Raw genomic sequence first — 15,543 nt, forward strand, 5'->3', positions numbered from 1 at the left:
GTTTAAGATGATTAGTGAAATTTACCTTACCACACACATGGACATGGTGCTTTATAGTGACAGAGCACTTCTTATACATATCCCATTTCCCTTTAACAACAGTCCTGTGAAAAGTTGATGAGAGGTAAAATCTTCATTTTAAAGATGAAGAAGTTAAGGTGCAAATGGCAATGAATTTTTCCAAGATTTCAGACTCTCCAAGTATTAAAATTAGGGACCATAATCCAGGTTAGTGTATTCCAGAGAGAGGGGGGAAAAATCAATGGGTCAAGATGTTTATGAGCTATAAAACTTTCGAAAGTAAGTTAAATGGGAAAATAAAAACAACTGGCAACAATAGTGTCTAAAGTATGTTTCAATGAGAAGTTGCATGAAATGTTTCCCCTGAGAATATATACACATCACTCACAGTGTTTCGGAAAGTACAGGGCTTTGGAGATCTGACTTCAAACCCAGCAATACTACACACCAGGCACGTGAATTTGAACAAGGCGCTTAACCTCTTCAGCTCAGCTTCTACCTTTGTAAAACTGACTTTTCTCATAGTCATGAGAATTAAATGTGTAATGCTATTTGCCACCATATTTTTATAAAATTAATCTTTATGCCCTAGATAGATCAGTTTTCTGTGCTTCCAATCAGTGAAAAGCATCCAGTCATTACCCTTCAATCTTGCCATAACCAACCACTTCATGTGCCGTCTTCTGAAATTCCACTTTCTGTGCCTTTGCAAATGCTGTGAAGTTCTTCCTGGAGCACCCTCACTTTCCATATTCATGTCTGCCTAATTTCTATATGCCCTTCAAAGCTCAGCTGAAGCTATTATGGGAGGCTTTTTAAAAATTTTACAGCTTCAGGTAGACACACCGCTTCTAGGCTTTCACTGACCCTGTCTTAGGTTTTATATCACCCTTCAAAACACTGCACCAAGTGTAAGTTCCATCTCTTCTTCCAGATTAACAGTGTTCAACAGAACTTTCCTCCTGGTGGAAATGTCTCATATCTACACTCCTCTATACAGCAGCCATTGGCTGTATGTAACTACTGGACATTTGAAATGTGGGTGGTGCAACTAAGGAACTGAATTTTTAATTTTTATTCCCTTTTAATTACTTTGAATATTATTTAAGTAGCCACTTGTGGCTAGTTGCTAAAGTATTAGCAAACACAACTCTAGACAGACTGTCAAATCTTCAAGACCATCTTACTTGTCTCAGTATCACCAACACTTTCCATGAGGACTGGCATAGAGTGGAATTAATTCAATGCTTGTTGCAAGAGTAAATGAATGTGTAAATATCCATTTCACCAAACTACTCCTAACATTCAGGACTACCATAATCAAATTTGGCCAAACCCAGTCACATCTGGTAAAGCACACCCCATTAACTCTCATGGAAAAACATTCAGCAAATCATTCATTTCTACTCAGGGTACTTTAGCTTCACAATCACTCTTAAATGATTTCCAGATGACTTCTGGATAAACGTTTATGCTGTTTATGAAATACTGCAATAGTCATGGCAGCATCATTTTGGAACGTCAAAATCAACTACAATATTTTATGAAGAAAAAAAAAAACATGGGGTGATGCAATGGTGGCTCAATGGCAGAATTCTTGCCTGCTAGGCCAGAGACCTGGGTTCGATTCCCAGAGCCTGCCCATGCCAAAAAGAAAAGAAACATGGACTGTTTACCATGCTTATATTAACATGGAAAACAAATTCCTTTGAATGCCTAAAGAATATTAAAGACTATTTGGAAGTATTCTTTAAAATTAACCATTAGGTCTTTTAAGTGAATTCATTTTGAAACTCAATACAGTACCTGAGAAATTGAACTGATTTGATTTGATAGGCTCCATCTTAATGATAGTGGAATAAGGGGGAGAGAACATGATCTGGCTACAAAGAACTCGTGGTCAAATTCAATTTGATTCCAATTAGAAGTCTCGGTTGACACAATTCACGATGTTGACATATACTTGGTCATTTGAGATTTTAAGATTTCCAAGACGTAAACTTCACAGTAACAGAGATTCGCCAGGTTTGATTCCACACTCAGATCCTCGCTATGAAATCACTGACAATCAAAGGCATCAACAAAGGTGTTTGTACACAACAGTCCCATCCAGAACAAGGAGGGTCTCTCCTCACCTGTCTAGTACCATCTTATATCCCTCAGTGGCTATACAATAGCTAAACAATCACTTGTTAATGTCCTTTCATCACCTAATTACTTTTGAAGAGAGAGAATAATCCTAAAGACTTTATATGAAATTAAAAAGCAATTGGTAAAGCATCTTAAAGCTTGATGGGGGTGGGGACTTCAAATGCATAGCTCACCCCTTTTTGGTCAATTAAAATTTTAATTAAAAATAACTTTTTGCTAATTGATATTCACTACAGAAAAACAACAACAAAAATACAGATTGGCAAAAAAAAAAAAAATGCTCTTAATCTTTCTTCCCAAAGATAACATTTGACATATATTCTACTGCTTTTCCTTTACCGATCACTTTTAACGTATTAAACTAAATGCCGCCTAGCTTTACATAACACCCACTCTGTTTCATACACTGTCTTAAATATTTAACATCAATTAATTCATTTTGTCTTCACCAGATCACTACCATGGCGAGATTATTCTTATCTGCATTTTAGAGATGAAGAAACTGAACAGACAAAGGCTAAATAAGTTGACACAGTTCACAAGCTTGTAAGTGGGAAATCAATCCGTTCAGTTTTTGTAGTGGATGCATTAGGTTCAATTAAGTAGTGTGGGAAGAAAAAATTTCTCCTTAACATTATTAAATCCTTAACTGCTATTGCAATATTCTATTAGAAGCAGAGAACACAACCTGCAACCTATATGTGTTATTTTTAAGTCCTGTCCCCCATTCTGAAGAAAGGACTGTGCTAAGAGAGGAGGTATTCATTCAACTTGGATCTAATACTCAACAGCTGGGCTGAATGACACACTCTGTATTATGAATTTAGCTTCCTTCAGGGCTGTATTTCTTTGATGTTCTTAGTATCAAAATTTTACCTTCTTACCTCCACCTATTACATAATCTATTAATGTGGCTTTTCACAGCCTATTTTTAATTTGACTCAAGTCCTATTTTATTTTTTCACCTGGATTCTTAAAACGTAATACATAGTTTCCCATTTCTTTAAGATCTAAAAGTGCATGTTTCAATTATGAATTTAAAAAAAAGTGACCCCCACCATACAGCATACAAAAAGAAAAAATAAGAAAACAAAAAAAGTATGGAGCACAAAACAGAACTGAGATTGAAAAAAAAAAAAAAAAGAAAGAAACAAAGTAGAAAAACATTTTCCACAATGTAAACTGTTAAAATCTATCCAAATTTGCAACTCCCCCCCAAACAGTTCACCTAATAGACATATTTCAAAGAACATCTCCTTCATCCTGGATCACTCACCTTCCCTCAGCCCCACCTATCTTCTCAGAAATTGCACATGTAAGGAGCAACTGACAAGTTCAGAAGCATTCTTAAAGTGAGAGCTGTTCTTAGAGTACTGGACAAAGTTCCATGCTTTCATTCCACCCCAAAAAGGCACCTCCAAACATCCAAGGGTTCCCCAAACTACATTCTGCTAGCTGTTGAAGTTGAAGTTGTTTGCCTCACCATGACCCTGAAACACCTAGCATTATTTTTCTTTATGGTTGTATAAAGCATAACAACTCCCATCGTCAACAACAGTGATTACACAGCAGCCTTGTTATCTCAGGATAACACTGTAATTAACTTGTGTCGCTGCAGCATTCATGGTTAAAATAATTACAGTAAAAAATGTCCTATGAAAGTAGCACTTCTTTTTTAGTTCTGATTTTCAAAAATAACTTCAGAGGTTACACTGCTTACCAAAAAAATCAAGAACCACCCCTCCAAAAAAAACCCCCCCATGATTTCCCTTGCACAATGCCCACCAAAATTAAGCTATGCAAATTCCTCTAACAGGAAACACTAAATTGTGTCTCTTTATAAGAGCTTCCAAAAAGAACAGCGAAAAATAAAAAGTGAAAAACTAAAATACTTACAGCTCTTCTAGAAAAGGAAAGTTCTTAAATGCATCTTCTGGTAATTGAGTAATGTTGTTCATACTGATGTCCCTAGAAAACATAAAGTTGAGAGGAGTGTTGACTAAGTGATATCAGACTTAAAGGATGTAATTCAATGGCAAAATTATTAGGTGCTGAAAATGTGTAAAGCAGTGAGAAAAATGAGTATAGAAGGCATACATAGAAATAGCCATAATTTGGCTTCAGAATGCAATGATCAGAAAACAGAAAAGCTACATTTTTTCTTATCTAACTTGATTCTCCTTTTACCTAGCTCCTGGACCTCCCTCCTTGAAGTATCCTTGATAAGACTATTGCAAACTACCTACAGTGATTGATCCATGGTGACTTCTCAGTGCTCCAGTATTCACAGTACTATACCTGATTTAAATAGAAATATGAATACTCCAGGACTTGATAAAATAGATCTGCAGACAAAGATGGCTTCTAGTGTCACTGACAAGGACAGTAAAAACATGTAGTAGCTCTGCTTCAGTCATATTTTCTGTGAAACCTATAAAAGTCCTCCAGGTAATAGTGTCAAGTGGATTTCATTTTTAGCCTATGAACAGATTGCAGGCTAGAGACAAGTACATACATGACAGGTATGCAATTCAATTCCAGTTTTCACGTAAAGAGTCAGCAGAAAGGAGGGAACCCACTCAATGATATAACTCAACAATTAACCAATTCAAACGGCTATAAAATACTTTATTAACCATTTCCTTCTTTCATGGCAGCTGCCTTTTGAACTGGCCCCTTCCAGACTTCACTTAGTGTGGATACCGTGAAAGACAGGTTAAGGCAGTTTCTTATGGGGAAAATCCCAGCATGCACAGGATCAGTTGCTTCACTCAGGTTCTTCTCTTATCAGGCATTTAATACTCTGGTAGGAGCCCCAGTTCTCTCATCTCTAGAAATCATCAAGAAAACTGAATATGTGGGGCATACCCATGACTAGATTATACACATTGGTATCAAGTAGAAGAGAAATCCATCACCACAAAGCCAGCCAATAATAGTAACTAACACTCTCTTATTTTTATCATCTTAATCAGGTAAAATTTTCTTTTAAAGGGAGTGAAACCTACATATTGAGGTAGGTATATCCCTTTTCCCCTTCTCTCTTTCCACTAAAATTTAGGAATGGGATGTGCAGCCATTCTTACTAGCCTTTCCCAAGGCAGGTCAGGAAAATTTTTGTCTTGGAAATAACAGTAACAACAAAAGCAGCAGCAAAAAACAAAATCAGCAGTTAATATGGAGAAAACTCTCATAAGACTGTATGCAAAATTCCACTTTTAATGGAGAAAGTTAGGCTTAGTGTGATAAAATTATCTCCCCAAGGCCATTCAACAAGTAAGTGGTGTAGCAGGAAATATGAAATCCAGAGTGAATGATCTTTACTATAGACTCTGAGCCTTCTTAAATATCACTTGAATCCTGTCACTTCTCTGATGGTATGGTATCAAGATAGAAAATAACACAAATTCTTAAGTCCTATCAAGATGGCTCTTTATGATGGCAAAGATTCACATGCATTCCACAATTTTATATCACTAAAAACAGCTGTGCTCAGTTAAAACTACCTGTTAATTAAAAAACTAAATTAAAATACTTTCCCAAGAATGATTATTTTGAAGCACTGGTCCCAATACTACTTTAGTCATATATATATCCCTGGTAGTGGGGGTGCGGGGAGGAGACAAGGGAGGGAGCGGAAACTTTTTGTTTTTCATAAACCCTTGTAGCAAGATGCCAGGGAAGTAGCATCAAAATAGTGGACAGAAGAAGACTCAACTCCAGGCACTGCCACTGAGCTGTAGTCTTGAGCCTCCGTTTGCCCATCTACAAAATGCGTTTATTGAACTGACTGACTGGGTGATTTCCTGGCCAGACAATTTGCTTCACCTTTTCCTGCAGTTTTTATAGATAGGCTCACCCTACCCAATGAAAATACATGAGATTCATTTTGTGGAAAAGGCATGTTTCTGACAAATTTACTGTATAGCAAAATTTTATAGACTATTAGTTTGCCAATATAAAACTAGTGAGTCACTCCCACTGGACACACATTTGGCCTTAACCACTAAAATCATTCTTAAAAATACAAGAAAACTGGGTGGGCCACGGCGGCTCAGTGGCAGAGTTTTTGCCTGCCATGCGGGAGACTCAGGTTCGATTTCTGGTACCTGCCCATACAAGAAAAATAAATAAATAAAACAAGAAAACTTTTAATCATATTGAAGGGCAAAACAATAATCTGATATGAATAAACAGTAGTCTGTAAAATATCACATAATTTTGGTGTTTGTTAGTGATGCCAATAAAAGGAAAAGAAACAACCATAATTCACTGCTTTATAAAATGAAGCATGCCATGGAATTAACCATAAGCTTAACAAATTTGAATTTAGGTGAGAATCACCTCAACAAAAAAACTGATTAATTGACTCATCAGAAAAAAAAAACCACCCATAATTAGAGATGATTTACACCACACTATTCTCTACATTCCAATTTTTTTAAAAAAACACATATACAATTCTCTCATTTTTTCCTCAGAGTAACAAGACATAACATGTAGTCTTGCTGGGATGTGTAAATGTAATTAGTGGGACTCCCTCCATATTTACAAGCTAATATTAAGTGTTAAACTCATGGTGAGGTTCTGTTTCAAAACTTTAGATTAACGAGCAACATTTATTTCCAAATTGGGCTGATTTTTATGCACCCAGAGAGGTTCTCTCTTTCAGATGTTTTCCCTCAGACTTTCCAGGCTTGGGTTACAAAACATCCACCAATAAAGTAGAAAAGGGAGGAGAAAAGACTATAAGATGTTATCTCTAGAAAAGCTATGGAAACATGTAGTTACAGAGTACAAGGTGGGTAGTTACCCACTTAAAATAATGAGGGCTAATGGTGATAAACAACCTACAGAATGTCTTAAGCGTAGATTCCAGACCTGACATCACCAGCACCCACAAGAGATTCCAAATTACACAGACTTAAAATTAGAAGGTAAGAAAGGATGCTGGAGGGATGAGTTAAACGGTAACAATTTACAAATGGAAGCCCTATGCTAATAAGTACAAATATATTAGGCTCATAAGTCATATAAACTACTGAAATACATAAATAAAAGAAACTAGCAGAGACAATTTTCAACTAGCAGATGTATCTCTGGATCAGTGCCTTCACATGACCAACACAATCTTACCAGTAACATTTGCAATTAAACCCAGGGATCTGTCATCCTGGGTTCCTAAGTAGAAATAAACATAACAAAGAAAACAACAACCACAAAATCACACAAGGTCAGAGAACCCCTACCAGCTCACAGGGCCTCTGAAAGGCAATTTCAAGACAGCTGACTTGGCTTCAACTTGGAGCTAGCCTGGGAGTGCTGGAAATGTACAGACCTTGGAGCCAGACAGACTGACTAAGGTTTAACCACGTGCTACTAGCTGGGTGAACTTGGCCAAGCTATTTATCTTTTCTGAACCCTGGCTTCTTCATTTTGAAAATGGAGGCAATAATAACTAAATCTAGTAAGTTGCTGGGAAGATCAGAAAATGTCAAGTAAACATAATGAGCTCAATAAGTGATGCCTGTTATCTTATCATCACCCATATTTTGCTGCTGTTTCTTGTACCTGAAAGTTGTCTGAATCCAGCGAATGAAAACCTGAGTAATTGCAGGCCAACTATCACACATCCACTGGTGCTCTTCCTAGGGATAAAACTCTCAAACAAGAGAAACACCAAATGGTATAGAAGCCTTAGAACTTGGAGTCCCTCATAACTACAAAACTGGACTCTAAACTCCAGTCTAGGAACATAGAGTCAAAGATTTTAAGCTGGAAGAGCCCTTCATGATCAAATACTCCATTTTAAAAGAAAACAAGCTGAAGTTCAGTTATTGACAGAGTAATGGACTCTTAATTGGCAAGAAATTACATTTTTAACAGGAAATTTTTGGAAGGACAAAGTGAGACAGATCCAGTCTCATAAAGGCTAGAATGACTTCAAGCAATTTAGTGACAAAACAGGGATAAAACCTAGAGCTTTACTCAGTAGGGAGAAAAAAAAGCACATTAATTTATGTTTTATACATGTTTTCTTAGTAACAGAGTTGGTTATAGTTAAGTCTCTCTGGGCATGCCTACTGGAATGGATCATATGTCTGCAAATCACACCCACACAATGCAATACTCTCAACATTTTATCCACAGAGATCAAAATCACAAAAGCACATCACCTCACTACATCACTAGAAAATAAAGCCGACTGCCCAAAGACCAGCAGGCACAGATTTCAAAATTAAAATTTAAAGGGTGCAATTGTTTAATTGAAACTCCTAAAACTCCCTAGTGGTTAAACTCGCATCTTTTCTTCCCCATAAAATTCTCTAATGCTAAAGTATCTACAGAGTAAGGAAGAACATCATGTTTCAACAAGGTACCTTTAAAAATCCCTGTAAAATTCTCCCTAAGCAAGCCTGACTTGTTTGCTGATTGCCAAGCCTAGTACCACAGTGGACTCCATTCTGGCTGGGGCTGGGCCTTCTGCCACGGAATTATTTCATTTCAAACATACTGTGATTAACCCAGTGTTATCTAAATTTGAATAAGCCCTCCTATTTGTATTAGATAAAAAGTACTGCTGATGCCATATTGTTGATTACATCTCAAATATTATTTGGCAGTTTAAAAAGTCAGTTTAAAAATGGTCATATTTTGTGGGTATCCTTCTAGAGTCTGTTTCCTTGCATGGTACCTATTTTTACAAATATAAAATCATGTAATTGGAAATGTGTTCATTTCTTGACACCTAAGATTCTTCATTTGGAAAATGAAAAAAGAAATCCTGGAAAATATCTTTCCATGAAAGTCTAATTAGACTTTAAAATCTCAGTGCTATTTCTGGAAGGCTGCATATCTCGGGATGGGAATGTCTTTGTTATTGAAAGCCACTAAGGCAAAAGAAATAAGACTTGCAACTTAACTGTTTTCCTTTAAAAGAGAAAGGGAGATATCCTGTTCTACACTTAACAAAAATTTATAAAGTATCCATTATCTACATATGTACAAGGAAGGCACTATGCTCGCAAAGTGAGGCTTCTGCTTCAAAGGATATGTTTGCAGATTTGCTGTGTTTTGTATTAAAATCCACCAGTCCACTTTATTCTTAACTTGCTATTGTTGTTTAAGATATTGCTGTAACATTCCATTGAATTTAACTTTAGAAATCCCATTCTTGCATTTTCAAAAGAATAAGAATAGCTACATGTCCGTGAAGACTGCTTCTCACACTGAAGAAATGCGACCAAAACAATAAGTATGCCATTTTAGTCAGATTTTGCCCTAGAGATATTTTTCTGACACTACATGTTTTAGTACTGCTAGAATCCAACTAGACGTCACAATAGACACCTTTCCAATGCCTTGTGCAACATTTCTACTAGCTTTGAGCAGCAAGATAAATTGGTCTCATGCTATCTAGCATCTTCCCTGGTGTTTCCAACACAATAACACTGAGATTCCCAGCAGTAGGAATCCAACTCCTCTTTCTCTGCAGCTTTGGAATACTTAGGAGAGCTGCTATAACACTGACACTTTTTTAAAAAAATGCTAATTACTACAGAGAAAAGTAATCATCTTATAAATTCTTTATTTAAGGTACACGAATATCCCAGCACACAATCTTCCTGACAAGTAAAGAATGCCAACTTCAAATCTCAAAAATAAATGCAAGAAATAAAATGTTTCTGCTATAGGAGATAAAGCATGCTTAGTTCATTTTATGATCTTTACTTATTTCAGGGCCTATTTTAGGTTCCTTTACTACATTTTCATTAAAGACTTCCAAAATTGTATTGCCTTTGTTAAGAAAATGAAAAGATATCACAAGATTAGGAGAAATTAAGGATCAAGGATTTGCACAGTTAATAAATAAAGAAGTCTCAAAACTCAATAATAAGAAAAGCCAAATTTTAATATGTGCAAAAGAGTTGAAGTGTCACTTCACCAAAGATAAATAAATGGTAAATGGGCACATAAAAAGATGTTCAACATCAGTCATTAGGGAAATGCAAATTAAATCACAATAAAATATCACTATTCACCTATCAAAATGGCTAACATTTAAAAATAATAATAATAATAACGGATAGTACCAACTGTTGGAGATGTGGAACTACTGGATTTCTCATACACTGCTGTTTGGAATGCAAAACAGTACAACCACTCTGAAAAATTGTTTGGCAGTTTCTTATAAAATCAAGCATACACTTAATGACCATAGGGCCTAGCAATCACCAAAAAATATCACCAAAACTGGAAACAACCCAAACATTCTTCAACTGGCAAATGCTAAACAAACTTTGAAACATGTAAATAATGGACTATTACCCAGTAACAAAAAGGAACAAACTAAAGATACAAGCAGAAACATGGGCAAATTTCAAACACCTTAAGCCAAAGAAGCCAGACTCAAAAGGCTACATATGGTATGATGCCCCCATATGTAGGGAATTCTGGAAAAGTCAAACCTGTAGAGACAAAGAACAAATGAGTGGTAACCAAGGGTTGGTGGTGGGAGAAAGGCTGGTTATAAAACGGTATGAGGGAACTTTCTGGGGTAATGCAAATGTTTTATATCTTGATACTGTTGGCGGTTACACAATTTTATGCATTCATCAAAACTCTCAGAACTGGACATTTTAAAGGATGAATTTTACTGTATGTAAATTTAACCTCAACACCTGACTAAAAACTAAACAAAAATAAGACTGTGTTATCTATCTTTTTTATAAATAAGAGAATAAATGATATTGCCTCCTCATGGTTCCCCCACCGGCGAAAACAATTCATCCTCAGACTAGAGGTCCTTGTTCCAAGTCCTTAAAAAAAAAAACAACTGAAAAATGTGATACACAGCAATGGCTTGAGAATCAAGAAACCTGGGTTGTCGTTTTGTTTGTTTTCCCAGCCTCTGCTACTATCGACCTGCAGTGGGACATTCGGACAAACGTTTTCATTCTCTATTTATTGAGCCCCAGTTAGATTTGTGCCTGTAGGCTCCAGGTATACAAAGGCAAGTAAAACACGTCCTCTATCTTTAAGAGCTTTCAGAGGCAGTTGGGGGACATAATAAATGAAATAGGTAAAGGATGTAATAAGGATGGCATATCCAGGGAAAATTATCAAATCAGACCTCAAATTCAAAACAGGCTTCCAAACGGAGCCCTTGTTCTGAGGTGCAAAAGACAGATACTACTTTATGAAGAGATGTTATTTTAATGGTCTTACTCCTTAGACTGGCAATATTTTTCTATGGGGATGCAATTGGCAAGTTGAACAGATAATTCTTCACTATTCAAGACAATCTTGCTCAGTAAAGGGCATCTGGCAACCCCAGTGCACTAATTAAGTACAACCCAAAACACTCAAAACACTTTCAACCTTCCCTTAGGAAGCTGGTAGCTCAAAGAAAGACATGAAATCTATTTAGTGGGCAGCAAACAGCAGTTTGTTTGTTTTTCCATAGAAACAGAATAAATAGCTAAAATCAAGGTAAATACATGACACATAAAAAGAATAAGTATGGTTTCCTGACAATTATTTGGATCTTACATATATTTGGTCGTGATATAAAATGTAGTCTTCACTGTTTCATAGTTTTTTTAAAAAGAAAGAAACAATTGAAAGCCCTGAACTAGGTAACTTGTGTACTTGGGCGTAAGCAAGGATAGGATGCCTTCCAGGCAGAGGGGATATCATTAGTGAAAGCAGAGTGGTCAGAGATAAAGCTATCAAGGAACTAAAGAATTACAAGCAGTATGGTTAGGAGAGACAAGACAATCAAGGACTTCGAGGATTACAAACTGTATGGTTACAAGTGGCAAGAGAAGCTACTAAGACAGGCAGAAAGTACATCCCAAAGGGCCTTATAAGTGACCTTTAGAAATCAGAGCTTTAGTGTGAAAGCATGGAAAGTTGCCAGAGGAAGTTCAAGCATGACAAGTTTGCTTTAGAAATATCACTCTGGCAGTCATATATTATAACAGAATGAAAGCAAAACCTCTCTGGATCTCAGCTCACCATGTTGTAAAATATTTTGTACTCGTTACCTTCTATGGTCCTCTCCAAATCTATCATTATGACTCTTATTTTGACATTCCAGCTGCTGCACATACCATGCATAATTAGAAAATAAGAAACCCAAAGTTTCATGTTTTTCCTACAGGTGTAGGCACACATGCTTGCTAGCAAGTGTATGGGAAAGAGCACAAACTTGAACATTCCCTCTTCAGAAGACAAGAGTTCAGCAATTAAGAAAGACCCATGACTTCATTTCCAAAGGTAATATTTTAGGCTGTAACTGTTTACGCTTTCAGTGAGCAACACAGCCTAGGCGACATTTAAGGGTGTGTTCGTCAAGACAGTGCTAACCCTGCCAGTGGGAAAAGACAGGGAACAAAACAGTGATGTGTAAATGACAGATCACAATGAAAGGCATCTATGGTTTAAATTACACGTCTTTTTAAAAAGTAACTTTAAGAAATAAAACAAGTTAGGCTAATTCAATATTTTCTAATATTAAAATAAATTCAACTTATTTTGGAAGATTTTTGGTTTTTATTTTTGTCTCTTTAAACTGTGCCTAGTTTTGAGTTGTGGAATGCATTTTAGAGAGGAAATTTTAAAAATGCTCTAATTCTGGAGCAACTTTTATTAAACGTCAAAGGACAAAATATCAAAGTTGTACTAGAACACTGCACTCTTTTCTATAGTTTGATCAAGTACCCCAGCATCTGGCATCACATGAAACAGACAAGGGTTAAACTAAATATTCCCGTTTTCTTCCCACCTAATGGGTGTTCTCAGGCATTCTCTGGGTGTCAACAGCTGTTCTAGTAACCCTAACGATGACAAAACAGTGCTCATTACCAGCCAAGACACACAGACAATATGCTATTTCAATAGTCCTTTTATCATCAACAAGAAGTATTGTAAGGATTGTGTCTGGGCAGATTGGAAACACTCAATTACTTCATCCTAGCAGACAAAAAAAATGCCCTATTCATGAAGAAATCAATTCAACAGCATTTCTTATGGTGAATATTCTAATTAACTAAATGGTTTATGCTTTATTATGGCTACACTTATTAACACCACTGATAGGAAAACATTACTTCATGATCCTTGCCTTCAAACATACACACCCACAGAAACTTCTGATTAGACAAGTATTTTTTAACCTTCAGATCACAACCAATTAATGGACTGTGATGTGAAATCATTTTAATGGGTCATGGCCAAACACTTTTTAAAAAATTGAAATAAGAAAGAATAAAAGAGAAAGATATCAAAATATATCAAATGTAGAAAAGATAGATACTGCTTTAGGAAATTTTGCTTCAGCAAATGTGTGCTTCTCTCTTTCCAATTACAAAACCTGAATGCCCTGGCTTTGTCTCAAGTTCGTATATATTGTCACTGAAAAATATGCACCACCCTTAAGTGCAAAGAATTGGCTATTCAAGCTGATTATTCCTTATTCCTTCATCTAAATCGAGTCAATCTGCCAGTACCACATGGTGGTTCCACGATGGATTTATTAACCATTTAAAGTTTTCCTTCTCCTTTGTCCACACAGCCAGTACTTTTGTATTTTAGGAATGCTAAAATCTTTCTAAAATTGACAGTAACAGTATAAGAGAATGTATCTGAGATCCACGGGGTATTTAAAAGACGTTACTACACTAATATTTTCAACTGTTTCGATGGAACTGATGACAAATAAGCTGAGTTAGCGAAATTTCTACTCTGCTACCCTGGGCTCTACTGAGGTTTTCAGAAGTATGAGATAACATTATGACATTTTTTTTCACTTATTATGCACAAGATGTTTGTACGATGTTTATCTAAGAAAATCTCATAATTCTGCCGCTGATTTGATGTTTTATTGAAGCAGTTTTGCTACGAAATTGGTAAGTATAGAAGCAATAACATCTTAGAAAAGAAACTCCTTCAAAATATCCCGACCAAAAAAACCCACAAACCCTGCACTCCAGTAAGTCCCTGCTAATGCCCCATATCAAAAGGGGCCTGCCCATAAGCACAGTTTGTACATCCAATAATCAGTTTAGGCAAGAACAGTTCCAACTTCCAAGACAGTGAGGCACTGACCTCATTATTTTGAGGCAAGAGGAAAATTCTAAATGATGAAGCAGTCCATACCCTGAAGACCAGCTGCCAATGGCCAAAGGTAGGTTCTCTAGGATTTCTCCATCTGTGATGCAGACTTCATGGGGCAATCACTTCCCCTCAGGCCACAAGCCATATACCATCCTTCCCAAGCACATGCATACTCACACTCACACACACACACACAGACACACACACACACACACACTTTTCCTATCTGATAGCCATTTTTGAAAAAGACTTATAAAATCTGTTTTATCCTTAAATCAATGACTCAAAAGTATGACTGGGATGACTCACTAATTTCTGTTGATTGTAAGACAACATTGATAATGGCAGTTTGTAAAGAGTCAGTCAATATATTTCCTTTGGAATCACAACCAACTAATTAAAATCTCTAATGATTTATTTTATATGTGAGAAGCTATTTAATTTATAGATGGTTCAGAATCATTGAGAGCAAATAGTCTCAAACTTGGTTTTGAAAATATCCCTGGAAAACTCCATTTGTGACATGTCTTTAAGTTTTAAGAAGGCCCCCAAACAAAAAGTTCAGTTCCTTTTCATTTTCTGTCAATAAGGATCATATGGTCCTTTATTTCTTCCCCTGGACAGAAAATACTGTGCTATCATAAAATTTATTTACATCAAATGCGAGAGGGAGAGAGAGATACTAGGAACCTCAAACACATCAGATTTTTGCCTTAGGATGCTGATCTAAGAAAATTTCACAAAACTGTAATTCTGCAGCTGATTTGTTGTTTTATTGGAACAGTTTTGCTATGAAATTGGTAAGCAAAGAAGAAATAATGTCTTAAAAAATAGACTCCTCCAGGAAAGGGAATGACTAATTCTTTCAGTCACCAGCCACACCAGGTACACACTTCTAGTATACACACATACACATATGTACACACACACATTATAAAGTGCTTAACCATAATTAATGTAAAATTGAAGGGTCAATTCAGGTATCAATAAGTAGGAGGACAACCTACTGTATATCTTGTAGCAGGATATTTATTAAGTATTTCCTTTTACTCTCAAAGGTATCCTGTGTCATATGATACACTCTATGATCATCCCACTAATAACCCTACCTGTGGCTGAATGATGTTGGATGGGTTGTGTTCTAGTTGCTAGCTGCTGGAATGCAACACACCAGAAACGGATTGGCTTTTAATAAAAGGGGATTTATTTTTGTTAGTTCTTCAGAGGAAAGGCAGCTAACTTTCCACTGAG

The 15,543-nt window shown here is 36.3% G+C and overlaps 1 protein-coding gene across 3 annotated transcripts in view; it reads right to left on the bottom strand.

Moving 5' to 3' along the window:
* LGR4 (leucine rich repeat containing G protein-coupled receptor 4) overlaps positions 1–15,543 on the bottom strand; it is a 127,693-nt gene that overhangs the window by 57,775 nt on the left and 54,375 nt on the right. For all 3 annotated transcript variants that reach the window (XM_077114266.1, XM_077114264.1, XM_077114265.1), the window contains exon 2: positions 4,069–4,140. In XM_077114266.1, coding sequence (XP_076970381.1) covers positions 4,069–4,140 — 72 coding nt within the window. The remainder of the gene's footprint in view (positions 1–4,068; positions 4,141–15,543) is intronic.

Source organism: Tamandua tetradactyla, chromosome 8, assembly GCF_023851605.1.
Source record: "Tamandua tetradactyla isolate mTamTet1 chromosome 8, mTamTet1.pri, whole genome shotgun sequence".
Classification (NCBI taxonomy): Eukaryota; Metazoa; Chordata; class Mammalia; order Pilosa; family Myrmecophagidae; genus Tamandua; species Tamandua tetradactyla.